The sequence below is a fragment of the Chenopodium album genome, chromosome 2, assembly GCF_948465745.1.
Source record: "Chenopodium album chromosome 2, dcCheAlbu1.1, whole genome shotgun sequence".
Taxonomy (NCBI): Eukaryota; Viridiplantae; Streptophyta; class Magnoliopsida; order Caryophyllales; family Amaranthaceae; genus Chenopodium; species Chenopodium album.
In genome coordinates this window covers 83,110,687-83,135,579 of record NC_137835.1, presented here as the reverse complement: position 1 = coordinate 83,135,579, position 24,893 = coordinate 83,110,687, and the positions used below count along the sequence as shown (strand labels likewise).

At 35.2% G+C, this 24,893-nt stretch overlaps 2 protein-coding genes, 1 long non-coding RNA gene and 1 pseudogene across 4 annotated transcripts; 1 reads left to right on the top strand and 3 right to left on the bottom strand.

The window, feature by feature from the left end:
- Positions 1–938: 938 nt before the first annotated feature.
- Positions 939–3,435, top strand: LOC145603991 (putative E3 ubiquitin-protein ligase ARI7 pseudogene; annotated as a pseudogene).
- Positions 3,318–10,210, bottom strand: LOC145603984 (pentatricopeptide repeat-containing protein At1g03100, mitochondrial-like). 2 transcript variants are annotated; one of them, XM_081659947.1, is made up of 4 exons: positions 10,004–10,210; positions 6,590–9,210; positions 4,691–4,765; positions 3,318–4,126 (listed from the first exon to the last, which is right to left on the bottom strand). In XM_081659947.1, the coding sequence occupies exon 2, from the start codon at positions 9,167–9,169 to the stop codon at positions 6,854–6,856; it is 2,316 nt and encodes a 771-aa protein (XP_081516073.1). In that variant the 5' UTR covers positions 9,170–9,210; positions 10,004–10,210; the 3' UTR covers positions 3,318–4,126; positions 4,691–4,765; positions 6,590–6,853. The 2 variants fall into 2 exon arrangements, with proteins under 2 accessions (XP_081516073.1, XP_081516075.1); XM_081659949.1 differs by having other exon boundaries at positions 6,590–9,192.
- Positions 10,211–11,229: 1,019 nt separating this feature from the next.
- Positions 11,230–15,109, bottom strand: LOC145603979 (vicilin Cor a 11.0101-like). Its single transcript, XM_081659943.1, has 6 exons — positions 14,354–15,109; positions 12,764–12,939; positions 12,603–12,683; positions 12,239–12,511; positions 11,830–12,160; positions 11,230–11,660 (listed from the first exon to the last, which is right to left on the bottom strand). Exons 1-6 carry the CDS (start codon positions 15,012–15,014, stop codon positions 11,500–11,502), a joined length of 1,683 nt encoding a protein of 560 aa, XP_081516069.1. The 5' UTR covers positions 15,015–15,109; the 3' UTR covers positions 11,230–11,499.
- Positions 15,110–18,457: 3,348 nt separating this feature from the next.
- Positions 18,458–20,256, bottom strand: LOC145603971 (uncharacterized). The gene is made up of 2 exons (XR_014104917.1): positions 19,281–20,256; positions 18,458–18,580 (listed from the first exon to the last, which is right to left on the bottom strand). It is a non-coding gene; the product is annotated as an uncharacterized LOC145603971 (long non-coding RNA).
- Between the last annotated feature and the right edge of the window lie 4,637 nt (positions 20,257–24,893).

The window sequence follows — 24,893 nt, the reverse complement described above, 5'->3', positions numbered from 1 at the left end:
TACATCATAGAGGAGGAGGCTGAGGCTGAGGCTGAGGCTAATCAAGGTCGAAGCCGTGCTAACTCGACCCGTACCGTGTTTTCTTAAAGATATCCTAGAAGAGACTTTTCAAAGGTTATCCTTAAAAATCATAATACAAAGAGTGGAATTTCATCTCCTCTATTCTGATAGGGGTCGCGATGTATACCTTACCCGGACCCGAAATTTGTTATCCTTACTCATATCCCACCCGGACCCTTAGGGTAAAAAATTTTAAGACCCTTACCCGAACCCTTTGGGTCTAGCAAGGTCGGGTAGGGTCCTTTACCTATTTTTATCCTCAAATTTTAATTGCCTATATTTTAGTGTACAAATATTACAATGTGCAAATATAATAAAGTAATTATTTATGTGAGTATGTATTAATGTATATGACCGATTATAATGGGGAAGATTTCCAACGAGGTTAGGGGTGGGGTTAGGGTTTGCCGGTGGGGAAGGTGGCTGGAAATTTTGGGTTTTTCTTAAAAAAAAAAAAAAAAAGTTTAAATTTTTTTTGGACCAATCACGTATATATTGAAGGCAAACCCATAGCATAGTTAGGTTTATTAGGTAATAAACATTAGTTGGGCTTTAATAATAAGTATATCACCAATAGTGTGTTTTTTTTTAAAAAAAAAAAATAATAATTAAGGAAGTAAATCATCAATGGTTAGGATTATTAAAGTGTAACTTTCTTAAAATAAATGATATAGATTAAATATTTAATTAATATCAACAACACAAATTAAAAGATAATAATGCATTAATGCTAATGTAAAAATAAATTAGAAAAAAAAAGATAACAATGCTACAATATTGAGATATGAAGGGTGTACTCCGCATAAAAGAACTTACTTCCATTAAAATACGGAGTAATACAATTACTTTCCATAAATTAATATGCAATTACTCCATCATATATTCGGATTAGGGTTCTTATAATAACATCGCAACCCTTACCATATAACCCAATTGGTAGTAGCTTCCCAAGATCAGAGAAACACTTTTCAATCAAAAAAAAAAAACTCTTTGACAAGCCATGGAATCTGATGATGATAACTTGGAGTTTTACGAGAGTGATTACGATGAGGAAGAATACAACTGCGGCAGTGATTCCGACATGGGCAATTATAGCTCCGTGTCGGATGAAGATGAGTCTAATGTCAATAACTATGGTACCTTCAAGCCCAAGAAAACTTATACAGTATTGAAGGAGGGTGATATCAAGAAACAGCAAGATCATCAAATTTCTCATGCTTCTATTGTTTTATCCATATCAGAAGTTGCTGCAAGCAAGCTGCTTTATTACTATAAGTGGAACGTATCTCAGCTCCATGATCAGTGGTTCGCTGATGAAGATAGAGTACGCGATGAGGTTGGTTTGCCTAGCACAGTTGTACCCTTTTTAAACACCAAGGAAGCGATCACTTGTGGCATCTGTTTTGATGTCCTGCCTCAGGAAGATTTTTATCCTATGGTTTGTGGTCATCCGTACTGTAAAACATGCTGGAGGGGGTATATTACTACGTCGATTAATGATGGGCCAGGATGCTTGTCGTTAAGGTGTCCTGAGCCTTCGTGCAGAGTGGCAGTTTGTCGAGACTTGATTGATGATCTAGGAACGGAGGTAGAAAGAGAGAAGTATCATCGGTATTATTTAAGGGCGTATGTGGAGGAGAGCAGGAAAATTAAGTGGTGTCCTATGCCAGGGTGTGAGAATGCAGTAGAATTAGAGTTAGGAAATAATATATTTGATGTTACCTGTCTTTGTTTTGGTAGCTTCTGTTGGAATTGTGGGGAGGATGCTCATTGTCCTGTGAGCTGTGAAACCGTGTCTAAGTGGGTGTTGAAGAACAGCTCTGAGGCCGAGAACACAAAATGGATCCTAGCAAACTCGAAGCAATGTCCAATGTGCAAGCGCAACATTGAGAAGAACAAAGGGTGCATGCATATGGTTTGCTCTCCACCCTGCAAGTACCAGTTCTGTTGGCTCTGTCTCGGGGATTGGAAGAAGCACGGCCAAGAAACTGGGGGTTACTATGCGTGCAACATATATAACAATAAAAAAGAAAAAGGATTGTTGGACGAAGAAGAAAGTATCAGGGAAATGGCAAAATCATCTTTGAATAAATATGCACATTATTATGAACGGTGGGCAGCTAACCAAAAGTCAAGGGAGAAAGCAATTGAAGATTTTAAGGCATTAGACACTGGTATACTGGTGAACCTTCGCAACAAGACCAATGAAATAGAGGTACAACTCAAATTCATAGCAGAAGCTTGGGAACAGATTAGAGAATGTAGACGAGTATTGAAGTGGACTTATGCGTATGGATATTATTTACCTGAAGACGAGCCTGTCAAGAAACAATTATTTGAGTATCTCCAAGGACTAGCTGAGGCTCAACTTGAAAAACTGCATAACTGCACAGAGAAGGAGCTTACGAGTTTCCTTGAGAAAGATGATGAAGATTTTGGAAATTTTCGTGTGAAGCTTGTTGGTTTAACTGCTGTCACTCAATCCCACTTCACAAAATTAGTTGCATATTTTGAAACTCAGAAGTTGTAAGCTAAATAACCTCTAAATCAGTACTAATAAGCTTCCCAAATACTACAACAATAGTTAATGTTATTATTAGTTATGGCCCTAATTATCAATCTATGAACATAAGTCACATGATGCCGGATCACAAGAAGCAACTTCAGAAACAGACTATGAACCAGTTTTGCTTGTTTTGGACGGATTATCACGTTTGATTTATGTATATTGGTAGTTTTACACTTAGTCTGATTAGGTATTTAATAGCAATAGTATGATTTTGTATTATCTATTTAGTATACTGTTTTACAAGATCTTGAATATTTTCTTTTATTAAGTAGATATCCTGCAATCAAAGAAGCTAGTTTGTTAGATGCTTTCAATTTTTAGTTATAACATTATTAAATTTTAATAATCAAGAATTGAAAATACTAATGGACAAAGCTGTACGTTGTCAAGCACAAAACTTGGACATGGCAATTATATTAAAATGGGGAAGTATGACTAAGTTTGATGTACTTGGACTAAATTGAATTGTTTATTAGTGAAAACTGCTTTAAACCAGATTCTCAGTGAGTTTGGCTTGAAATTTTAGGCTCTTAGTGAACTTAGACTTGATGTTTAGTTCATCAAAGACATTCTTGAAACTAAAATCTGAAACAAAAGCTCTTACATGCATAAGTCAAGAACACCTTGAAACCAAAATCTGAAGCAAAAGCTCTTACATCCATAACTCAAGAAAATTATAACTGGCAAGGATCCCAATATTCTTTCTATTGTCAAACCATTGATTGGTTCGTCGTGCATGTTTTTACATACAGAGCTAATCAATCAACCTAAAACAGGATTGACTATCTTTTTATCCTTGATACAGAAAGGATAAAAGAACAGAGGATGACATGCTAAGGTCACCCCTGTATATGCCCTAAACTACTTAAAAAAAAGTAATAATGAACTGAAAAAAATGGATGGTAATTAATACATGCAGATTTTGGAGTACATATAAGTTGATTAAGTTGCCAATTATGTTGAAACAACCCCAATTGAAAATGTGAAACAGATATCAATCAGGAGCAGAGGAAGCATTGTTAATTGTCTTGATCCTGGCCTGATGTTTATATTGTGAAATTGATCGATACAAATTCAAGCAAGAATTGAGATTCTTCTTTAACATGAGGTTCTTTGATGACACAGTGGATTGAATATGAATGGAATGAGGCAGAAAAAAAATATAAAAAGTATCATTTTCACAAAGCTGATGACAATAAACACATGATCTTTTCTGAAGCAGCATTACCTTGAGGCCTTGAATAGCTTTGTACTGTGCAAATTTGTTGCCTGAATAGTTTAAGTGAATTCTGTTGAAATCATTTGACCTCTGAAGTTGTAAGGGATTGTTTTGTCTTCATGACTAAAAGGAAGATCATCTGAAATCAGCATAATTTTTGTAGGCGCTGAAGGTTTACTCAGTTGACCTTCACAAAGTGTGAGATTCCTTCGTCTTGTTTTACAGTTGCATTAGATTCCGACATCCGATTGCTTGGTCATGGAATTGGAACTTGATATCTGCCAATGGAAATTGATTACCAAATCACTTTTGAAAAGTCAAAAATCATTAGGCAAATCAGCAAATGTCCTAGGTTGAAATAATGGGGGAGTGGGTTATTTGCATCTGTTCTGGCCATTGGTTGCTCCAGTCTACAGTTGAAACAGTGTCATATAATTTCGATTGTTTTATAGTTGTTTCACTTGTTTATATAACTTCGAGATTGGGAAAAATCATGGATGATAATCAACTATATCCTCTGTACACTCAGGCCAATATGAGCGTATGACAGGGAATTGGATATCTCATCTTCCAAGCTGTATTGAGGTGTTCATTACTACACGTCTAGTCGTCTACACATACATGTATACATTGTATCAGACCACTACTCGGCTTGCTGACCCTACCCATTTTAAGCATGGTTATAAATTTGTAACTCAACAGTCGCAGAGATATCCTATAACACAAGAACTATCAATTTCTATTTGCTAACATAAAACCCATTATTAGGTGTTAAGACAAATCAAAGCCTACAGAGACTTTCTGAATAGAAGGGACAACAACAGATGGATGCTTTGACTTACCATTGGCTGGCTACCTTCCACTACCTTCTCCTCTTCCTTCCAAACCACTCTAAGGCTGTGGCTCAACCCGTTGAACTGGAAAAAGAAACAAACCAACAACAGCAATATAACTATAAGGATTATATACTTCATTTAATATGAATTATTACCTATATTAATGTGCATTGTCAATGTTTAACACCAATCAAGTATTAATTGATGCAAAGTTTGTAAAACTACTAATACTATAGAAATAGTAGAATATATGATGGACTTGATGGTATAACAAATACACTAATAATCAAGAACTATTAACAAGCACAAATGCACAAAATATTACACGTTTCTTCATAAAAATAGTAAACACAACCAAGTTTGTATTAGCCAAAGCAAAGGTAATAAAACCTAATCAGCAATCCAGATTGTACTCACAAAATAAACAACATAGAATTATAGACAAACTCATATTGAGCACACAAGAGGAGTCAGTAAAGGTTCTCAAAAGAGCAAAGATCAAAGAATATGTGGCAATGTAGCCTTGACAGTTTCACAGATAGTGACAGAGCACTTTGGGATAGAGTTATCCTAAACTACAAATTTTACCAACATTGGTACAAAACTACAAACAGGCAAGACAGTTGAAATAAATAGTACAAGCTGATTTCCTTTCTTGATTGGTAATCAGATATCGTCAATATGGTGCCAGGGTTTCTTAAAATTTCTGAAGTAAAATTTGATTAAATCTTTCACATCTCTCAAGTCAATCAAGTTTTGACACTCTTCACCCTCTGCAGAGCATAGTGCCACATCCTGACAAATAACCACCTTGAAAATGTTTTAAATATTTATATAGCTCAGAACTCTCTTTATTTCATATTATGTGTACATTAAATTAACTTGTGAGTTTTAAATTCCAGTATTAACTTGTGAGTATGCGGTATGCATATAGCAAGTTTAGGGTATCTGAGCCTATAAGCATTGATCAACTTAGGTTATGGCTTGATAGTCAATATCCTTTTCTTAATGCAAAAGAGTAAAAGACCTTTCAATAAAGGAAAATTTCCAAATACGTAGTATTTATATTTGAAGAAGAGACTAAATCCCGATATATCCAAACACAAGATCCTAAACAGCTTAATAGAGACTGAATATCAACAACTAACATTTGTAATAAGTACCTTAGTTCAACAACCAATTCCCAAATTTTCAATACAGGATTCATATATAATACTATTGATAATTTTAAAGGTACTGAATCCAGGTTCTCATACAAATTCAAATTCTCCAAAAAAAAAAATGTTATTTTCATTCCCGATACTTTTTTATAATAAACCCTAATGTTAAACTTTCAAACTAGAACCCCCCTTCCAGTCTTCCTCATAATGTCACAACCTAATGAAAGAAAACAATCTAAAAAAAAAAAAAGCCTAAATTACCGAAAACTCTCAAATAAAAAGGCCAAAAACAATTAAACAAACCCTGATATTAAATTTAAAAGCATCTCCAAGAGAGTCCCTGATATTAAATTTAAAAGCATCAATATTTATAAGTCTTTTAAGAAAAATGCAAAAGACAAAAACTTAGCTCAAAAGATCCACATTAAAGATCCGTAATAAACAACAATATGGTGTATCAATGCAACAGCTTAAAAGCTAGTTGCATGGCCTAAGACTGAAGAGTAGAATCAAGCCCAAGCAATCAGGCGCAGTCAAGTAAGAATAGAGCAGCAAGCTTACTGTTCATTTCAACTTTCAAGTGTGGATGAATAAGATTAATTATGAGAAGATGTTGCTTTTATAAAGGTGATAAGATTTGTTCAAATCTCAATGTCATTAGACCATTGGAACAAGGAATTGAATGGTAAATTAAACATTACAGGTTGCTAATTACATAAAGATATTGAAAGACTTAGAAGCATACCTTGGAAACAAGTTGGACCAGGCAATTGGCGATGCTATGATAACTATCGGATACGAGTAATTTTGTGCTTAAGCTTTTTTGAGAAAATCCAAGAAAAGCAAACATGCATTGACATGAAAAAGCTTTACGTGAAACTCCACAAATTATAGTCACAGAAGAAGTAAATATAAACTTGTTAAGCTCTTTCACTTAAGTCTTCAAAACTGATAAGCCTCAACAGCAAACCACAAAATAGCCACAAGTCACTGAAAACACTAAATTCCTCTAAAATAAGCCAACCCATTTTTTGAAAGCCAATGCAGCTTCTCTTTTCTTTGATTGGGCTTCCGTCTGATAATTTGGAGCCTTACCCTTATAAAGTGTCTTATGATACTTCAGAAAGAGAGTACGGTACCTATACTTGTCAATGAACATGTTTCCTTTCTCCATCATCTCAACCACCTCATTTGCACGATAAAAAAATCCACCCCTAACAAAAGTGTAGAGAACAGAATCCAGAAGTTCCTGATCAAACTTCATTGGGGTGGCAGTAGCAAGACTTTTCATCTCGCCCCAGAGCTCTGCCACCTCAATGTATTTTCCTCCAATGGCCGCATACCCAGTTACCATAGAATGGAAAGTTTGCGCATTAGGGGTGTGTCCCAAGCTTCTCATCTTCTTTAGAGCCTTCTCTGCATCTTGCATTAATCTCTTTTTACAAAAAAAATGAATCACATTATTCCAATCATGGACACCACAATCTACTGTCTCGCCCTCCTTAATTTCCTGCAAGAGTTTGGCCATAAAACCTGCTTCACCACTCTTTGCACAGCTCCCAGACAGAACCTCATATTCTTTATCACTAGCTCTTGGCACTTTAGCTTCTTTCATTTCTTTGAAGAGATTAAGAGCCCCCTGAGTATCTCTCTGTAGCACCTTGGCCTGCATTAATGCTTCATAACAACTTGCATCCAGCTGAATCCCAGCCGTTCGAACTTCCCGAAGAAGTGACGTAACCTCTTTTAGCCTTTTTTCCTTACAGTAAGCTTTAAGAAGCGAGGAGTACACAGAAGAGCTGGTCTTGATCCCAGCAAAACGCACTTCATCAAGAAGATCATGTGCTTGATCTAACCAGCCAAGGGAGATGCATGAATTAATGACATCAGCCAGCGGTGAATCGTTAACAGAGGATAGGGAGTCTTCTTTCTCTACCTTGATCAGAAACTCAGCCAAGTCCTTAGTTTTACCAGCGTCCAAAAATGCCTTAGCTAGCTTCACATATGTTTTTTCTGTTGGTTGAAGAATACCCCGTTCAGTCACAATCAATTCTGTTTGCTTCTGCAATTGCAGCGACAAAGTAACCAGTATTTTTTTTGCCTCTCCCTCCATACAAATGAAGTTCCGGTCTCTGCTGAAATCTTCAAAAGACATAAAAGAGCCTGGCTGACTCTCACCTTTATCGAAAGTACTTATCTCCGTTGTGTTATTGACATTTATGGAAGAGTATGAATTTGCAGGTTCAAACCTGAGTGTGGCAGCAGCTAGAGAAGTTTTAGCTTCTTTTGCCTTACGAAACATCTCTAAAACCATTTGAGAAGCGGAATCCAGGTCTCCAAACTTCAAGTAGCAATTAAGCAAGCAATTATAGTATTGTCGAAACTGAGTATCATCTAGGTTGTGAGCTTCATCAATGTGTCTCTTCAGCTTCTTTAGTTCTTCTCTTCTCCCATTCCTTTCATATATATGTGACATGAGGATTAATAGGGTAGCATCAGTTTTAACACCAATTCTAGGCATCATGTCAAGCAGCTGCTCAGCTATTCTTGTTGTCCCAGACACGAGGCACCCAGCTATAGCAACACTAATGGCAAGAGTGTTAGGCTTCATTGCAATTAAAGGTGCATTACATTTCTTACGGGGGTCTATCCTGTTATCCTGAAAGAGGTAACCTATCTCAAGTATCAGCTCGGCAGCAAGATAGGCTCCAGAGGATGACAGAGACATGTAGGCTAAAACGGCAGACCATGCTGTTACTGGGGGATATTCTTCCATTCTGATCAATTTCCTTAAGATAACAGAAGCTGGCACTGGCTGACTGCATCTAGCAAGAGCATGAGCAAGGTATATAAGAGTCACTTTCTCAAATAATGTCTGTTTACCTTTCTCAAATGCCTGTTCCACCAGCCCAAAAGCTCGTTCCAGCAAATGGGAGTCCAAGGTTTCTGCATAACTCACAAGCAACTTGTTTACCACGGATTTCCTAGGAAATCCTTCCATCTCCAAATGCTGCTCAAAATATCTCCAAGCATCATCATACCTATGCTCATCAACTGCATTATGTATATCCAAACTCAACTTTGCTGGGTCACGAGCCTGCACCAAGATAGTACCAGAAGATGTCGAAAAGAATTCTGTTCGCTTAAATATATGGCCATGATATATCAAACTGAGAGCAAGCCTACTTCCATTAACCAATGAATAAACGGCAGATTGAGAGAGATTTCTTTCTCTAGAATTTGAAAAGACGCTAGGTGTAACATAATGAGCACCGCCAAGCCATGATGACAAAAACTGGCATCTCAGCTTCTTGATTCTCAGCATTCCCACTGTTAATAAAATTATATCTGCACCAAGGCATCCCACTAATTGATGAATCCATCAGCGGGGAGAAGAGAAAAGACATCAACTCACTCCATCCAAAACAAAAAGTCACACATACATTTTAAAGATACCCGGAAAACGTTGTAACATTTCCTAAGATAATAATGGATATTGATTAAAATTCCTAAGCTATTGCTGGAGTAATAGAGCTACTATCAATAATCTTCTAGTAAAAACATATCAAACTCTTTACTTATGCAGGACTGAGACAACGGGATGATTAATACCGCGTACTCTAAGATAAAAGCAGGCCTGTCCCTGAGCCAAGGCAGGGGGGCGGCCGCCCTGGCTCAGGGAGAAAAGGTCCATTTTCATAGGTCCATCCTAACATTAAAGGGTTCTGCAACACATTAGCAACTAAATTTGATGCAAATATCAAATTAGCTCGGAAATTCACATATCTTAGGTGCAAAAGGTCCAATTTCAAAGGTCCAATTTAACATTAAAGGGTTCTGCAACACATAAGCAACCAAATTCGATTCAATTATTAAATAAAGCTCAAAAAATCACATATCTTTAGGTAGAAAAGGTCCAATTTCATAGTTCCATCCTAACATTAAAGGCAAATTTGATTCAATTATCAAATTAAACTCGAAAAATTACATAATCAAAATGGCTCGTTACAATCTTTCATAACCTTACTAATTATAAGCAGTAGTTCAATAATCGAGTTTAGAAGAACCCTAACATGAGCAATACTGAAAAAAAAATTAGCGATAAACCCTAGAATGTGAAATTGAAATTGGATGAATACATAAGGAAACAACATCTAACCTGAGAAGCTGCTTCAATGGAGGATAGAAATATGAGAAAGTTTCCCCAACAAATTAGTCAGAATTCTTGCCAAAGAAATGGAATTAAGAACAAAAGGAAAAAAGCACGAAGTAGGAGTAGGAGTACAAAAATGGTGTAATAATCATCCAACAACAGAGTAAGAATGAGAGAGAAAGAGAGGAGAGTAAGAAGAAGAGGAAGAAGAAGATGAAGAAGAGTGAAGTTAGCGTGAGAGGCATTAGTACGCCGACCCGTATAGTGATACAAATTATTATGGGTCGGGTTTAACTCGGGTTTGATTTGGAATCTTTTGGTAGATTTTTAGTTTTTTTTTTTCACCTATTGGTTTGATGGTAACACAAACACCAGCATTAGTGTGTAGTTCGGACGTTGGAATAATCATACAGTAGATTTTATTTTGGTCAAAATTAAGATTAGTCTTATCAATATTTTCTTTCATAACTTTACAATTATACTTTTTATTTCAGATTAATTATATATAATAATATTTATTCATATTATACTCTTTATTTGAGGTTAATTACAATAGCATTGCACAAAATTTAGGGTAAATTATAGGTAGCAACGCTTTAACCCTTAGCAACTCTAATATAGTTGGAAATATCTCAAAGTTATTATAGAGTAATGTAAGTTGTAAAGAAAGAGAATTTCAATAAATTAAAAATAAAATTAGTTGTAACTAATTAATTGATGGAAATTTCAAAAAAAAAAATTAATTGATGGAAAAAGCATTATTGTAGCTAAAGGAAAAGCGTTATTGTAGCTTAAGTTAACATTGTACTATACCTACTGTAGTTTTTAGTTGTCTCAATTTCTCAAATATTGTTGTGAGGCTACAAGCTAAGATTTTTTCCCCTATCTTAATCACTTAATTAATTAAGGCCTGAATAAATCCAACCAACCCTAATCATGTCGAAGATTAACCAAATCATATGCGATTAAAGGCAAACACCACGACGCTGCTCCCATCTATTTGTTCTACGAGGATGTGGAGTGGGAATGTACTTGCTCATAGTATTTCTCGTTGGGATACTTCTAACTCTTTGGAGCGTATATATATGTTCTTTTCCCCAAAGTTTAATCACTATGGCGGAAATTGACTTATGCTAACAAAATGTTCGCTCGCTTGCTTCACAAAAAAAAAAAAAAAAAAAAAAAAAAAAACAAACAAACAAACAAAAAGCAAAATGAAGAATAGAAAGAAGTTGCACAACAAAAACTGGTAGTACATTTTATTACCACCTGAGCTCACCTCCTCATACTATTATTTATGTAACAAAGTTTGGTTAACTTCGGCTGTTACACTTATGAGGAGGGTATTTACACAAGAAGAACTACACAGGAAAACTAAATTACACAACAAGAACGGATCTTTTTTACCCTCTACAAAACCAAACAGCTTTCAAAACTCGGGATTGGTTAGTCTCATTCCTTAGCCTTAGCCTCAGTCTCGGAGTCAGATTCTTTCCGGCATCTTAGATGATGGAGTAGCCTCGGCGATGCTCTTGCTGCCTCGGCCCTTTGAAGAAGAACCCCTCCTCTTGACTCCTAAACACCTCATCCACCTCCTCTGCTGAGGTTGCGAAGGCCAACTCCTTTGCCTCCTTCTCAATGTTCTTCAGTATATTCCTTTGTCCTGTGTTTTACACACATGAGATATAACATTATTATCAGAATATATATGAAATGTAACCCAGAATTGGCTAGCTCCAGTTGACATTGATGAATAACTAAAAATAAATTAATCTAGTACATGAAAAGATGTTTACTAGATAAGTTGTACTTGTATCTGTTGTGTTTTTTACCTGCAAGTGGGAATTTATAGTTGTTCTCGGCATTGATCTCGAAGCAGATGACCTCTAAGTTTTCATCCTCAGAAGCTACAGTGACGAAGGGGTGAGCAGGAGGGACTACAAACACCGAGCCTTCTCTGAGCTCTGAGTTGATCTTCTCATAGTGGACCGGGGATGTCTCCTCTTCGCCTCGCCTGCTTTTCTCACTGTGGTGGTGGTGGTGCTGCTGCTTGTGGCCAGACTTAGATACATGAGGACAAGCCATCTCAAAGTAGCCTTTTCCATTTAGCACCACTGCTATCTTTGTGGCCCTTGAGTTGTAGTATGGAGTGTGCATGGATCCCTGTCAAACGAAAACATCACCATCAATATTAAGACAATTTTAATACAAAACTTTAGTTAAGGTTCACCAATGACAAACCTGAGTGATGTTGGCAAAGGCAACCGCAACATTGAGGTCTCGGAGTTGTCGGTAGTCGTTCGAGTCAACTTCAAAGAGTGACCCAAAGTCATTAGATTCTCTAGGATTCTGCCTTAAGAGATGAAATGGGCCTGAACCCCTTGAACCCTTCCCTCCAAAAGGCCAGTGGCTGCCTTTTTCATGGGTCAAAGCCCTGATTTGTTCCTCAGATGCCTTTATTATAGCTCCTTCTCTCTGCTGCGAGAATATCCTCTTCAGGCTATCCTCTGATGTCTGTTATCAATATAAGTATGTCAGTGTTGCAGGCGTCGATGTATGAGTATTTCTTGAATTAATCCTGATTGAAAGATCTTTAGTTCTTTACCTTGAAGGCTGCTTGGAGTATGTCAGAGCTGAAGGCGTTGAAATATGATTCTGGGTTGTCACCTCCTGGCCCGAAGAATGACTAATGCCACAGAATAAATTCGTACAATTAGAAAAACTACTTACATGAAAAATGTTGTACAAGGAATTCAGGTAAACTACCTCAAACTTTCCGATGTTCGAAACAGGATTGATGAGCTTGACCAAGATTAATTTGTCATTGTTTCCTCTGTTGATCAAATATGCAGTCACTCCAGCGGGTATCACCATCACATGACCACGTTCTATATTGAAGCTCTCCCTTCTGTCTGTGTAAACTAGACTCACGGTACCCTTTCCTAATATCAATCCAAAAACAGCAAATTATTATTAAATACCAAGTATATGAAGTGTCTAAAACGTGGATGTATTGTGAAATGAAGGTTAACTTTACATAGATTAAGACTCAAGAATATCACTCACAATACAATTCAATTCTAATCATCTAGAATCCTAATTCTAACGTAACTTAGAATCCTAATTCTATTCAAAAGCATGTATTGTAATAACGAAGGTGATATAATTTTACATAGATTAGGACTCTCGGAATACTACTTGTAACAGAATTATATCATCTAGGCATCTAAGAATCCTAATTCTATCTAAAGAGGGACTACTTCTCTCATCATAAATATATAAATATAGGTCCATAAAACCAATCAGCAATCAGCGTTATCAGCCATAAACAAGAAAAACACACACAAACGCACACACTACAAAACCAATGGCTCGTCAAGTTTTCCTCCTCTCAGCTTTCGTTTTTCTCCTTTCAATTTCTTGCGCCTTGGCAGCTGATTCTTCTAATGCAATTGATTCACCTAATACAGCTTTTGTCAAAAAGACTTGTAACAGTGCCACAAACGTTACCCTGTGCTTAAACACCCTTCTCCCCCAGGCCGGCCGCATCAACAGCCATCCCAAAAAGGCCACAAGCCTCGCCATCATGGCAACCATAACCGAGGTTCAAACTGCGTCTAGCAAACTTACCCACCAGGCTAAACAACCTAACCTCAAAACCCATGAAATTAACTCCCTCAATGAATGCAATAGCATGATCTCTGACTCCGTCACGGGATTGAACCAATCATTGGAGGCAACCAATCACTTGGGTGGCGGCAGTAAGGCGGACAAGGAATCTAAGAGACAAAGCATGGTAAACGACGTAAGGACAGTCCTTAATGCTATCAATCAATGCACAACTTATTTGCAAAGCTCTCATGTTAGAGATGTCCTGCTCAAACGAGTTGACGACATTGTCACACCACTCAATCAACTTGCTACTAACGCCGTTGATCTCATCCATCACATGGTGTTTTAATCAACTCAATCATCCCATCTAATATACTTAGTACTTAGATTATTTTACTTAGACTATTGTTATTATGCATAATTAGTTTCCTATATGTTCTCAATAATTAGAATTGCATCAGTATGCACTTTATTACAGTATATTATTAGTTTTGCATTATTAAATTTCATATTTCTATGCACAATTAGTTATCTATTTTTTATTCAATAATAAGAATTGCTGAATTTAATTCTATCTTATATTACAATAAAGGAGTATTATTTCTCAATTTTCATTGTTAAATCTGTATTCTTTATCAATAAGTTGCTTATATGATTGTTTTTTACAATATAGAGATTTATAAATTATTGCTCCAAAAAAATAAATCCAAAAAAAAAGAAACAGAAGTTGTAGAATATAGTTACCTTGGGCAACAAAGAGGACAACATCAGCATCCCAGTGATTAGGAACAACAAAAGTCTGAGGATTAGCCTCAAAGATCAACACCCTAAAATTCTCAATCCCTTTAAAAAGTTTAGACCTTTTTGTAAACTTCTGAAGAACTCTCACTCTCCCTTCTTCTGCCTTTAGTTTTGTACTCCAATGTTGATCATCAAACACATAAGGCCTACCTTTACCACTGCTCTCTTCCTCTTCTTCTTCCTCGTCTTCGCTTCTCTCCTTCTTCCTTCCTACAATCTCATCATCCTCATCTCTCCTCCTCCTAATCTCCCTCTCCTGCTCTATCTTCCTCTGCTCGCATTCGCTCTCGCAGACCTGCTCCTGTCTCTTACCCTCCTTCTCCTCCTGGCACCTCTGCCTGCACTCTCTGTACTCCTTTCCGGGGTCGTGCCGCGACTGCGGCTCATCCCTCTGCTCTCTCCTCTCCTTCTCTCTGATGTACTCCTCACAGGCAGTCTCACACTGATGCCTCTGTCTGCTGTCAAGCTGCCTCTGCTGCCTGCAGTGTTCCTTGCATAGTCTCAGCTGTTGATCTTCCTTGGATACAGAGAGACTAGCGCATAACACTACCAGCAGAGAAAACACCAGCAGAATTACAGACACTTTCCCTTTCAACAACCCCATCTTTTTCTTACTACTTTAACTCTCTTATTATGTATATTTTTTCAGCTAGGCTTTTTATCAAACAGTTGGTGTGCACTGCTTTGGTTGATGAATTAACTGGGTTAAATGATGGTGTTTATATAAGTAATCAAATGGGTAGTGAGAATATGGGGTTTCCATGCATAGTGCCATCTGTAAATGGGTTTTGATTAACGTGGCAAAGTGTAAGGAAGAAGATGATCGCCGTGTAAGAAATAGGACAGATGCTGAAAGAATGGTATATTTTGTAGAAGTTTTGATTTAGATGTTGATGAGTGAGTGAAGTAGTGGAGTGGAGTGAGTGACAAAGTCGAGTATATCATAAAATTTTGAGATTGGAATGAATTAAATGGGTAAATTGGCAGGTTGTTGATGCTGTTAGATTAGTACGGAATTGCGCTGATTTTGATGGTTTTGTTGTTAGTGGTATTGTGTACGGAGTATTATACGTCTATACGAAGTATGAAGTACAAAAACAAGAGTAGATACCACGTTAGTCTAAACGGGTTCGAATTTCATCAAATTAAGGTGTTTAGGAATGGTCAAATGGAAACTTCCTTGCCTTTTATTTCATTTCATATAAATTAAAAAATCGTGAAGATTGAGATATGATCAGTCGATTAGAGTTATTCGCTAAATACAAAGTAGGAGTAGTTGCGGATACACAAATATGGGGATAGTGTACAATGGCTTTTCTTTTTCCTCAAAGTTGCTGAATAAATAGTTGGCTTATTAAGTCATAATTTTTTTTGTAAAACCTACCTCCAAGTCTCCAACAAATATGATCACAATTTATTTATTTATTTATTTACTTAAACCCGTAATCACAATTTTTTTTTAAATGGCCTAATAAGGTGACTTTTTATCAAGCAAGATGGAAGCATATTATACGAAGTATAACATATCTCGAGTAAAAAAAAAACAAAAAATTGCAGCAGTTACTCAATGATTTAAGAGTGGAGTACATGATAGTCATCGAAGCGTAGGAGTGAATGTAGCTCATCATAATGGATTTGTACACTTTTAAGGAATTGGGACTCTGGATAACTTATCCAAAAGAGTGACAATTCAAAAACAAATTTTATGCTAACATTCAGTTCTTTAAACTCATGGACTAGAGCTATGTATGGGCTAGGACGATCAAGCACGGCACAATCGTGTCCCAGCATACCTGAGCTCGGCACAATCGTGTCCCAGCATACCTGAGCTCGGCACAAGTGCTACACGAGAGACAAATCAGTGGGCTATGAGTCGCATATGGACATCATGCCAAGCCTAGCACAAGCATGATGGCATGTTGAATTGATTCAAAGTATTTCCTTTATTTTAGGATAAGAATTGTCGAATATTGGTTAGTTTCTATTAGTAGTAGAATGTTATGTTGATTTTATTAAGTTGTTGAATTAGTGGTGTAAAACGTGGGTTGTTAGTTGCTATTTTATAGTTTGTTAGTGGCATTATGTAAGTCTATATATATGGCTTGAGTTAAGACTCTTACAAGGGATTGAACTTTCAAGACATGTAAAAAGAGGGCACTGCAGTTTCAAAAGTTAAAAGCAAGGGACTATGCCTATAACTTTGGCCAAGGTTACCTTCTACCACCGGTTACCATATATGAATTGATTTAAATTTATTTACTTTGGGACTTTGGGTCTTTGACAGGCTTTTAATTGCATTGGGAAAAAAAAAATGTTGGAGTTTTTGACTTAAAATGTTTCAAAGATCCATCATACTCCATATTTCTTTGAAAAGAATTTTTTCAGTTTTAGAAAGAATAATCTTCTTCTTTATATTTACTTCCTTTGAATTTTCTTCCTACATTTTCATTTACATCCTGTACCATTCAGTATACTACTTCTTCCTTCTATATACTACGGTTTATCACTGCAAGATTTTTTTTTTTTTTTTTTTTTTTTTAATTCAGTAGGATCATAATTTCTGGGGTTTTTCGTTGGAGTTGGAAGTACACTGGAATTATCAACTCATTAATCTCGACTTGTAAGTTTGTTTTTTTTTTTTTAATTATTTTGTTTGGGATTGGACTTGGGGTTATTATTATATGTATAAATATAATAATTTCAAGGGTTTAATTCAAAATTTATGAACATATCTAGTGTTTTTGAGTAATCTTAATGTTTCTCTTTTTTTGTAGTGGGTATGATTTAATTTAAATGTTTGATGCTTGCATTGTTAATTTTCTGAAATTAGAATTTGAATTGAATTGATGATATTTGCAAGTTTGTTAGAAATAAAGTGGATAATTTAGATGCAATGTTGAGGAATTTATCCTTATTTGTCACGGAATTATTGATATAAACGTTTGATTGCAAATGTGTTTGTATGGCAATTATGGGAAATGAATAAATGATGGCAAATGATAAGTAACTTTTATTATTATTTTAATTTTTAATTTTTTTTTTTGGTGGAAACTCGCTATTACAGGTAACAACACCGGTGATAACTTGAACAACCGGTTTCAGTCCCCTACATTTACATTTTGTAACTGCAGTCCCCTACTTTTCAATTTGTTGAAAGTTAAGTCCCCTGCAACATGCTTAACTCTATATGGCTTAGAGCAACTCCAATGGTTGCTTTTAGGGACTAGCTTGTAATTTTAATAATTTTTAAGCTAATAGCCAAACCATTGGAGGATACTTTGATAATTAGCTTGGCCAAGCTAATGCCAAGCAAATTAGCTTAACTAAGCTAATTAGCTTAGAAATTAATTGTCTCTAATAAAATACTAATTATTTAAAAAATAAAGCTGAAAAATCTAAATGCTAATTAGCCTAACCATTGTGGTATGAATTAGCTAGAAGAAAGAACAGCTTTGCAATCCTAAGTGGCATGGCAAACTAATTTGGCAATTAGTTTGCCCTTAGAGTTGCTCTTAGTATTTTCAATTTCTAATGGAATGTAATCAGATAGATAAAATATTTTTCTCTTATCTCTCTCTTTATAGTTTCTACTGAGTTGGCTCACTTCCGTTCTGGCAGGCAGGCAGGGTATGCTGCCAAAGTGCCAAGCTCATAGCCTCATACCCATCTCTATAATTAGGATTTTTCTGCTTAATCAATGCATTATACAAATATAAATATTTTCAGTTAATCACTTTTTTTTTTTTTTTTTTTTTTTTTTTTTGAGAAACTTCAGTTAATCATTTAGAAATATATATAATAAAAATAAATAAATAAATAAATAATCATATATATTAAAAGTCATAGATAAGATCGATCACTCTGAGCCAAACACAGAGGTCGAATAAATCTGAAATTGAAATTTATATTTATATTCTAGATTAATCATTCTAGTGTTGTAAGTCCTATACTTTCTATTTGTCAACAATATTATTATTTTATTTTATATATATATATATATATATATATATATATATATATATATATATATATATATATATATATATAGCTATATTATAAAAAGCTCCCAATGTTATCCGATTAGCATGAAAAATACTACGCATACTGCAGTTTGAGAGGTAATTTATTGGTGCGTTGCTGCCTCATGAATTCAACATCCTAGTTTCGTGCCTGTAAACAAGAAGAAAATAAAGAGCATCCATTTAGTTAATCTATGATCAAAGGAAATCCTGGGATCGATTCTAACCCCCGCCCTTATGCTCTCTAAACACCAAAAAAATCTATGATCAAAGGACTACAATTTTGCATGAATGGACATACTACGGTCAGTGAGAGTGAGGGGATAGCTCAAGTGGTTAGAGTTTCCCTCCCGATTCTAGGAGATTCTGGGATCGATTCTCACCCCCGCCCTTGTGGCTCTCTAAACACCAAAAAAAAAAAACATACTACGGTCAGTTTTTAATGCCTTCTCGTTTGTGATATAGGTTAGATACATTGCATAAATAACATGAAGGGGCTAGTGAGCTGAATTTATCCGACCCGACCAGAGATCGGTGTTGGACCGGTCAAGTTAACATGTGAAGTATGGGGTAAGTGAACAGCACAAACTAACCCACCGAAGGCTAATATAGTTATAACCCAAACATTATGGACGGATTTTAATGAAAAATACGCAAAACTCTTAGCTTGACGCCTTGATTCACCTTGCCCGGAACAATTATTGCTCGTGAATCAGACCAAACTGCATTTAACTGACCCATTGGCCATTACTAGGGGCCAACCCATGTATAAATCAGCCCCAGCTAATATTTAGACCGTCACATAGGACTATAGGAGAACACATCTACAATGAAGCATGAGTATTACTTACATCCGTATTAGTTCGGCCACAAGCGTTCTCACACTGAGCGTTGCACGAGTCCACAGTTGGTCGGCCCACAGCTGATCGGCCAGCAGATCCTACATTGTCGATCTCTTCCATGCATCGATCAAAACACCCAGGATCACATCGTTCAATCCTAGATATTGCTGAAACCTCAACCATATTCACGGCAAATATAACTACTACACACAACACAAACACAGCAGCAACCTTGTTGGCCATTTTGTTCTTCGTCGCTGATTTTTCTTGACTTGTGTAAATTTGCAGTTGATTATTCACAGGCGAGTTTTTATAGGAGAAAGAGCTTATTTTATAACTCTACAAGGCTTGAGAAGTTTTTGCTACTATTTTTAGACATTTGAATAAAAACCAACAAATAGGTCAAAAGACCATCAATTGCTACCAAAAATCCCTCATTGCCCAAATCAGTCTATAAATTTGTGGCTGTAATGCTGTATTTAGCTGAGGATTTAAATCATGTGCGAAGTTGCGGACACTGAAATTATGCTCCAACAATCATTTCCATTTAAAGGTAGTCCAGTCTATTATTACTCCGTTGCCAAAAATATAATAAAAATTAAAAAAAAAAAATTCTATCTTCCCTTTAACATCAATTATTCATCTATATGACGGAACAAAAACAATCTTAGATACCACAAAATAATAAACTAAATAAAGTTTGAAATATTGTAAAGATTTTAACATGATGTCAAGTATAAAATGACAGGATATCTGATTCCAACCAAAAACAAAAGACTTAAATTGAAAACAGCAGAAAAGTATGTAATACTCCAATATTGAAGCGTGAATAGGATTATATTCTCTGAAAATCAAAGTCTTAACATTTCAAAACCGTACAGGCTGAGTAGTCCACACCTTAAAGGTCACGAAATAGAAAGCCTAGCCTAAGAAAACTTAAAACAGCTTCTGCTGTGATTCCAATGCTACACTTCAGGTCTTCAACGGTACTGAAAAAACAAAATCAAAGAAATAGGTCAGATGATATAAAATGCAGGCAACAACCTTCACTTAAACACAACAAATTAAATAGAAGTACAATGGAAAGCCAAAACACTCTTAAACAATACTGGCAACAAGTATAAGAGGCATCACCAATCGAAATGGCTTAGTGGAGTGATGCCTATGATCATAGTAACAAGTAATTGAATAGCAAACATGTAGGGTAGAGTAGAGGAAGACAGAGTCAACACTTTCAAAGCTTTCAAACATTGGAAGGACATTGATTGTTAAAAGGGGAAGGGTAATGGATCCCTTCAATTCCCTTCCCTTTACTTCCCTTCCGGCTTTCGTTCTTTCTCCCCGTCCTATATCAAACATGACAAAATATTGATCCCCACTCTAGTCTCTACCTCCCCAGCCATTAAATCCAAATTTTCAGATTCACCACCCAATAAGGTTTACCAGTGGATAGTTTCTCAACTGCAAATCATCGACATAAAAGTTCCAGGCATGTTCTTTACTATTCAATGTTCATAGACTCTCACTGCGAAAGCAACCAAAAGATAGGAGTATAATCCTATTCAACCTTATTCAACCAACAACAAGCACTCCTTAGTAAAGTTGATCATCTTTAAATGTAAAATAATGTTTCGTCTAAGCAGAGCATTACAGGTGAGTACGGACTACCCCATCAAGAAAAAGTTAGTTCGGACTACAGAGTAGCTAAAAACCACAAGTAAACACCTGAATAGATCATCCAAGTTCTTCCCCAAAAACTGATGGAGTGGGATTGAAGTAAAAGTTCCAATAAAAAAGTTCCGACACTAATTGCTAGCAAAATTACACACAGCAGCATCCACATTGCAATTTTCAAATAGCACCAATCACAAGAGTATCTATTAATCATCTGAAACTACAAATCGACACATCAAACACCATAGTTCAAATTAATACATCATCTCACCAACTCATAGTAACACCCATTACGTCTCCTCAAAGTTTCAAATTGTACAGGTAAATCAGAGTATCAAGGTCAACAATGAAAAGATTGTCTCACCGATCACAGCTAGACCTCAGCTTAAAACTAATCCGTAGTAATCAATTTATCAAGATGTATGGAGATCAACCTCAAACATTCTAAGGCAAATAGAAGCACATAAGCTCAAATTAATTATCGACACCAATAACTCAAATCATTAACTCCGTCTCTGGCACCGATTATTTCAATCTCCAACACTCACAGCTCATGAGCTCAATCAAAGCAAAACAACTCAACAAACTAAACAGAATGGAAAAATATATGAATCTAACATTCATTTATACACTAATTTCACTTTCACTTACATGACTATCCTACCTTAACTAATAACAAATTAAAACCATTAATTTCCCAATTCACAAGCATAAGATCAAAGATAACAAAAACACAATGCATAATCCAATAGTATCAGGTCAATTAATCAAGTTTAACAAAATCAATCATGCCAATAAACCAAATTTAACAAATATAATCATGCAAATAAACAAAAAAAAAAGTTAATTAGGTAAAATTTAACCTTGATGAAACCGATTTCCTTGGCATTGCTGCGGAAGCACTGCCTGCAGCACATCAAACCATACTTGCGGATGATTGCGTGAGGGTTGCCGCAAACTCGACTGCCATGAATTAAGCAAATCAAAGTCGAATTAAACACATAATTAATCGGAAAAAAAAGGATTGAAATTGGAATCTGCTGAGTTTTGGAAAGAGAGAAGGATTACCAGGCGCGAGATCCAGGACCGTAGTTCTTAGGGTGAGCATTCCAGATGTTAGAGTGACCCATTTTCTTCTTCGATTGACGATTTCGGATAAACCCTAGAACAACAAGAGTAAAGCGCCGCTTCTGTTTCTGAAAACCCTAGCAATCTGAATTTTGTGAGAGGGTAAATGATGGCTTTTTAATCACTGCGTCAACACAATCACCATCGTGCTCAAACGCGTCGTTTTTGTGTTTTTTTTTTCTTTTTTTTAAAAAAAAAATTTTAAAGAGTTTTTTTTTTTAATCAATTCAATAAAAACAGTAAAAATAATTTTAATTCAATAAAAATTAAGTCAAAAAAAAAACATTTCAACAAAAACCATTCTTTAAAAAAAAAAAACGACAAATAAACTATATTTATAAAAGTTATAATTAATCTTATACTGTATATGATATAAAATCCGGTAACTAATACGAAGTATTATACATTTGTACATCATCTACATCATTATACTCTCTTTAAACCAAGTGCAGCAAAATGTTACTCCTACTTCATATTAAAATACTTTGTACATGCCAAAACTTAGGGCCTGATCATATTTACTGAACCGAACTGAACTGAACTGATTGGAGTTGAACTGAACTGAACTGATTGGAGTTGAACTGAACTGAAAAATTAAAATGCATAAAAATATATGAAAATGTTTATGAAAATTAATGATAATATATATAGTGGATTGTGAAAAATATAAAAGTGTTTTAAAAATAACTCTGTATTTTAAATTATTAAATTTTTGTGTATTATATTTTAAATATATATATAAAAATAAAAAGTATTCTTCAATATTTTACTGTAGTCAATCGTTGCTTGTTGTACTCTACACAATTTTGTTCGTTTACATGAACTAGGGATTCCATTCACGCACCAAGTTGAAGTCATGGGACCAACAGAAGATCATATTATGTACGATGATAACAAAAAAAACAGCTATGGATAATGTACGAAACTAAATAACTGATCAGATATGGGAGTCAATTCAGAATAGAGCAACTTAATGAAGAAGAAGAAGACGAAGAACTAACCGATTATGAAAGCTAGTAACTGTTGTGTAGTACTCTCATTTTGTCAATGAGTTCAACTATAAAAAAACATGTGACCATTTTGAACGACGAATATAATTTAAAATAATAATAATAATAATAATTATTATTATTATTATTAATATTAATATTATTATTTTTTTTTTATTATTATTATTATTATTATTATTATTATTATTATTATTAATATTATTATTATTATTTTATTATTATTATTTTTATTTTTATTATTATTGTCGTTGTTGTAATATGCTAAAACATCTAAAACAAAAAAATTAACAACTGAGTTGAACTGAACTGAACTGAACTGATTAGAGCTGAACTGAACTGAACTGAACTGAACTGATTAGAGCTAAACTTAACTGAACTGATTGGAGTTGAACTGAACTGAAAATAAGTAAATATGAACAGGCCCTTAATGAGGTTTATCATTAATGTTGTATCATCAATGGCAAATGGTTTTTATTTTTGCTAAGTAGACTAATCTTATGATAAAACGGTCTTACATAAATATTTTTCTTTATCTCCATTTGAGCTTTGAAAACAATTAACTAATTCTTTTTTATCATTGGTTAGAGTCAAAATATATGTTTAACTTTGCAACATTAGTGCTCACTATCCATGACTAAAGATGACACAGGGACAGGGCGACACAAGACCTGACACAGCCCGATATAAAAAAAGCATGGCACGTTACTATTCGTGTTAGGCCATGAGCCGCCTTTAGTTGGGAGAAGCACGACATGATTTGACCTAGCACGACAATGCATGCTAGTATTAATGAAAATTTGCTTAGGCACACAAGCCCAGCACGACAGCCTGTGCCGTGCACAAGCCAATCTTTTCAAAATTTCAACACGATACAACACATAACTTGTGGACTAAGCCATGGGTCGGACCTACCTAACCCTAAAGCATATGGGTCCGACACGACCCAAAGCCATCTTTATCTGTGATAATGTCAATGGATTAACAATGATACTTGATACATGTATTATTTTTTATACTACTATTGTAGTCAGTGAATATTACAATTTAATCATTATTAAATAAAAGGTAATGCTATAGCCCTAATGCTATATGTAGCCCTAAGGGCTATATATAAACATAAATTACACTTTTAAAAATTGTATAAAATTAGAAATTCATGACAAAACACATGCATAAATCAGTGTAATCAGTGTAAATTTTTATGATTTTTTAAGTGTAAATTCTTAAAACTCTTTAAAATACTACTCTTCTTTCAAAAAAAAATAAAAAAAATTAAAATACTATAACATTAGGTTATGTGCAACGATTAGACATTTTCCCTCTCTACTTTATCTCAAATCGTTGCACATAACCTGAGGTAGTATGTTGAAAAATTATTATGTGAATGAATTCAATCAATCCATTAATTTTACAACCACCTTGTGGATTTGACTTAAAATTGTGAGGTAGCCCGGCCCAAGAATACGTACTTATTCCCAATACACAGGTACTCCAAAATCAAGGTTAGCATAAAAGAATCTCTTTCCCTCTACAGCTCTACTCTTTCAAAATCGATTTAGTTTGCAGACTGCTTTAATTGATTCTTCCAAGTTATGGTTATGCACACTTGAAAGAGAAGAGTACACTGTTCAACTATGCTAACCGCAGGTTTGCAGCAGTCCCTAGTGCAAGTGCCAAAAACAAGTGTTATTATCAAATGAACAGAAACGATAAATGACCAAAGACTACAGCATTATTTGCTCAGGCGAACAACACATATCGAATAAATAGGAACCCAATCTTGAAGAAATCACATAATACAGTAACCCTT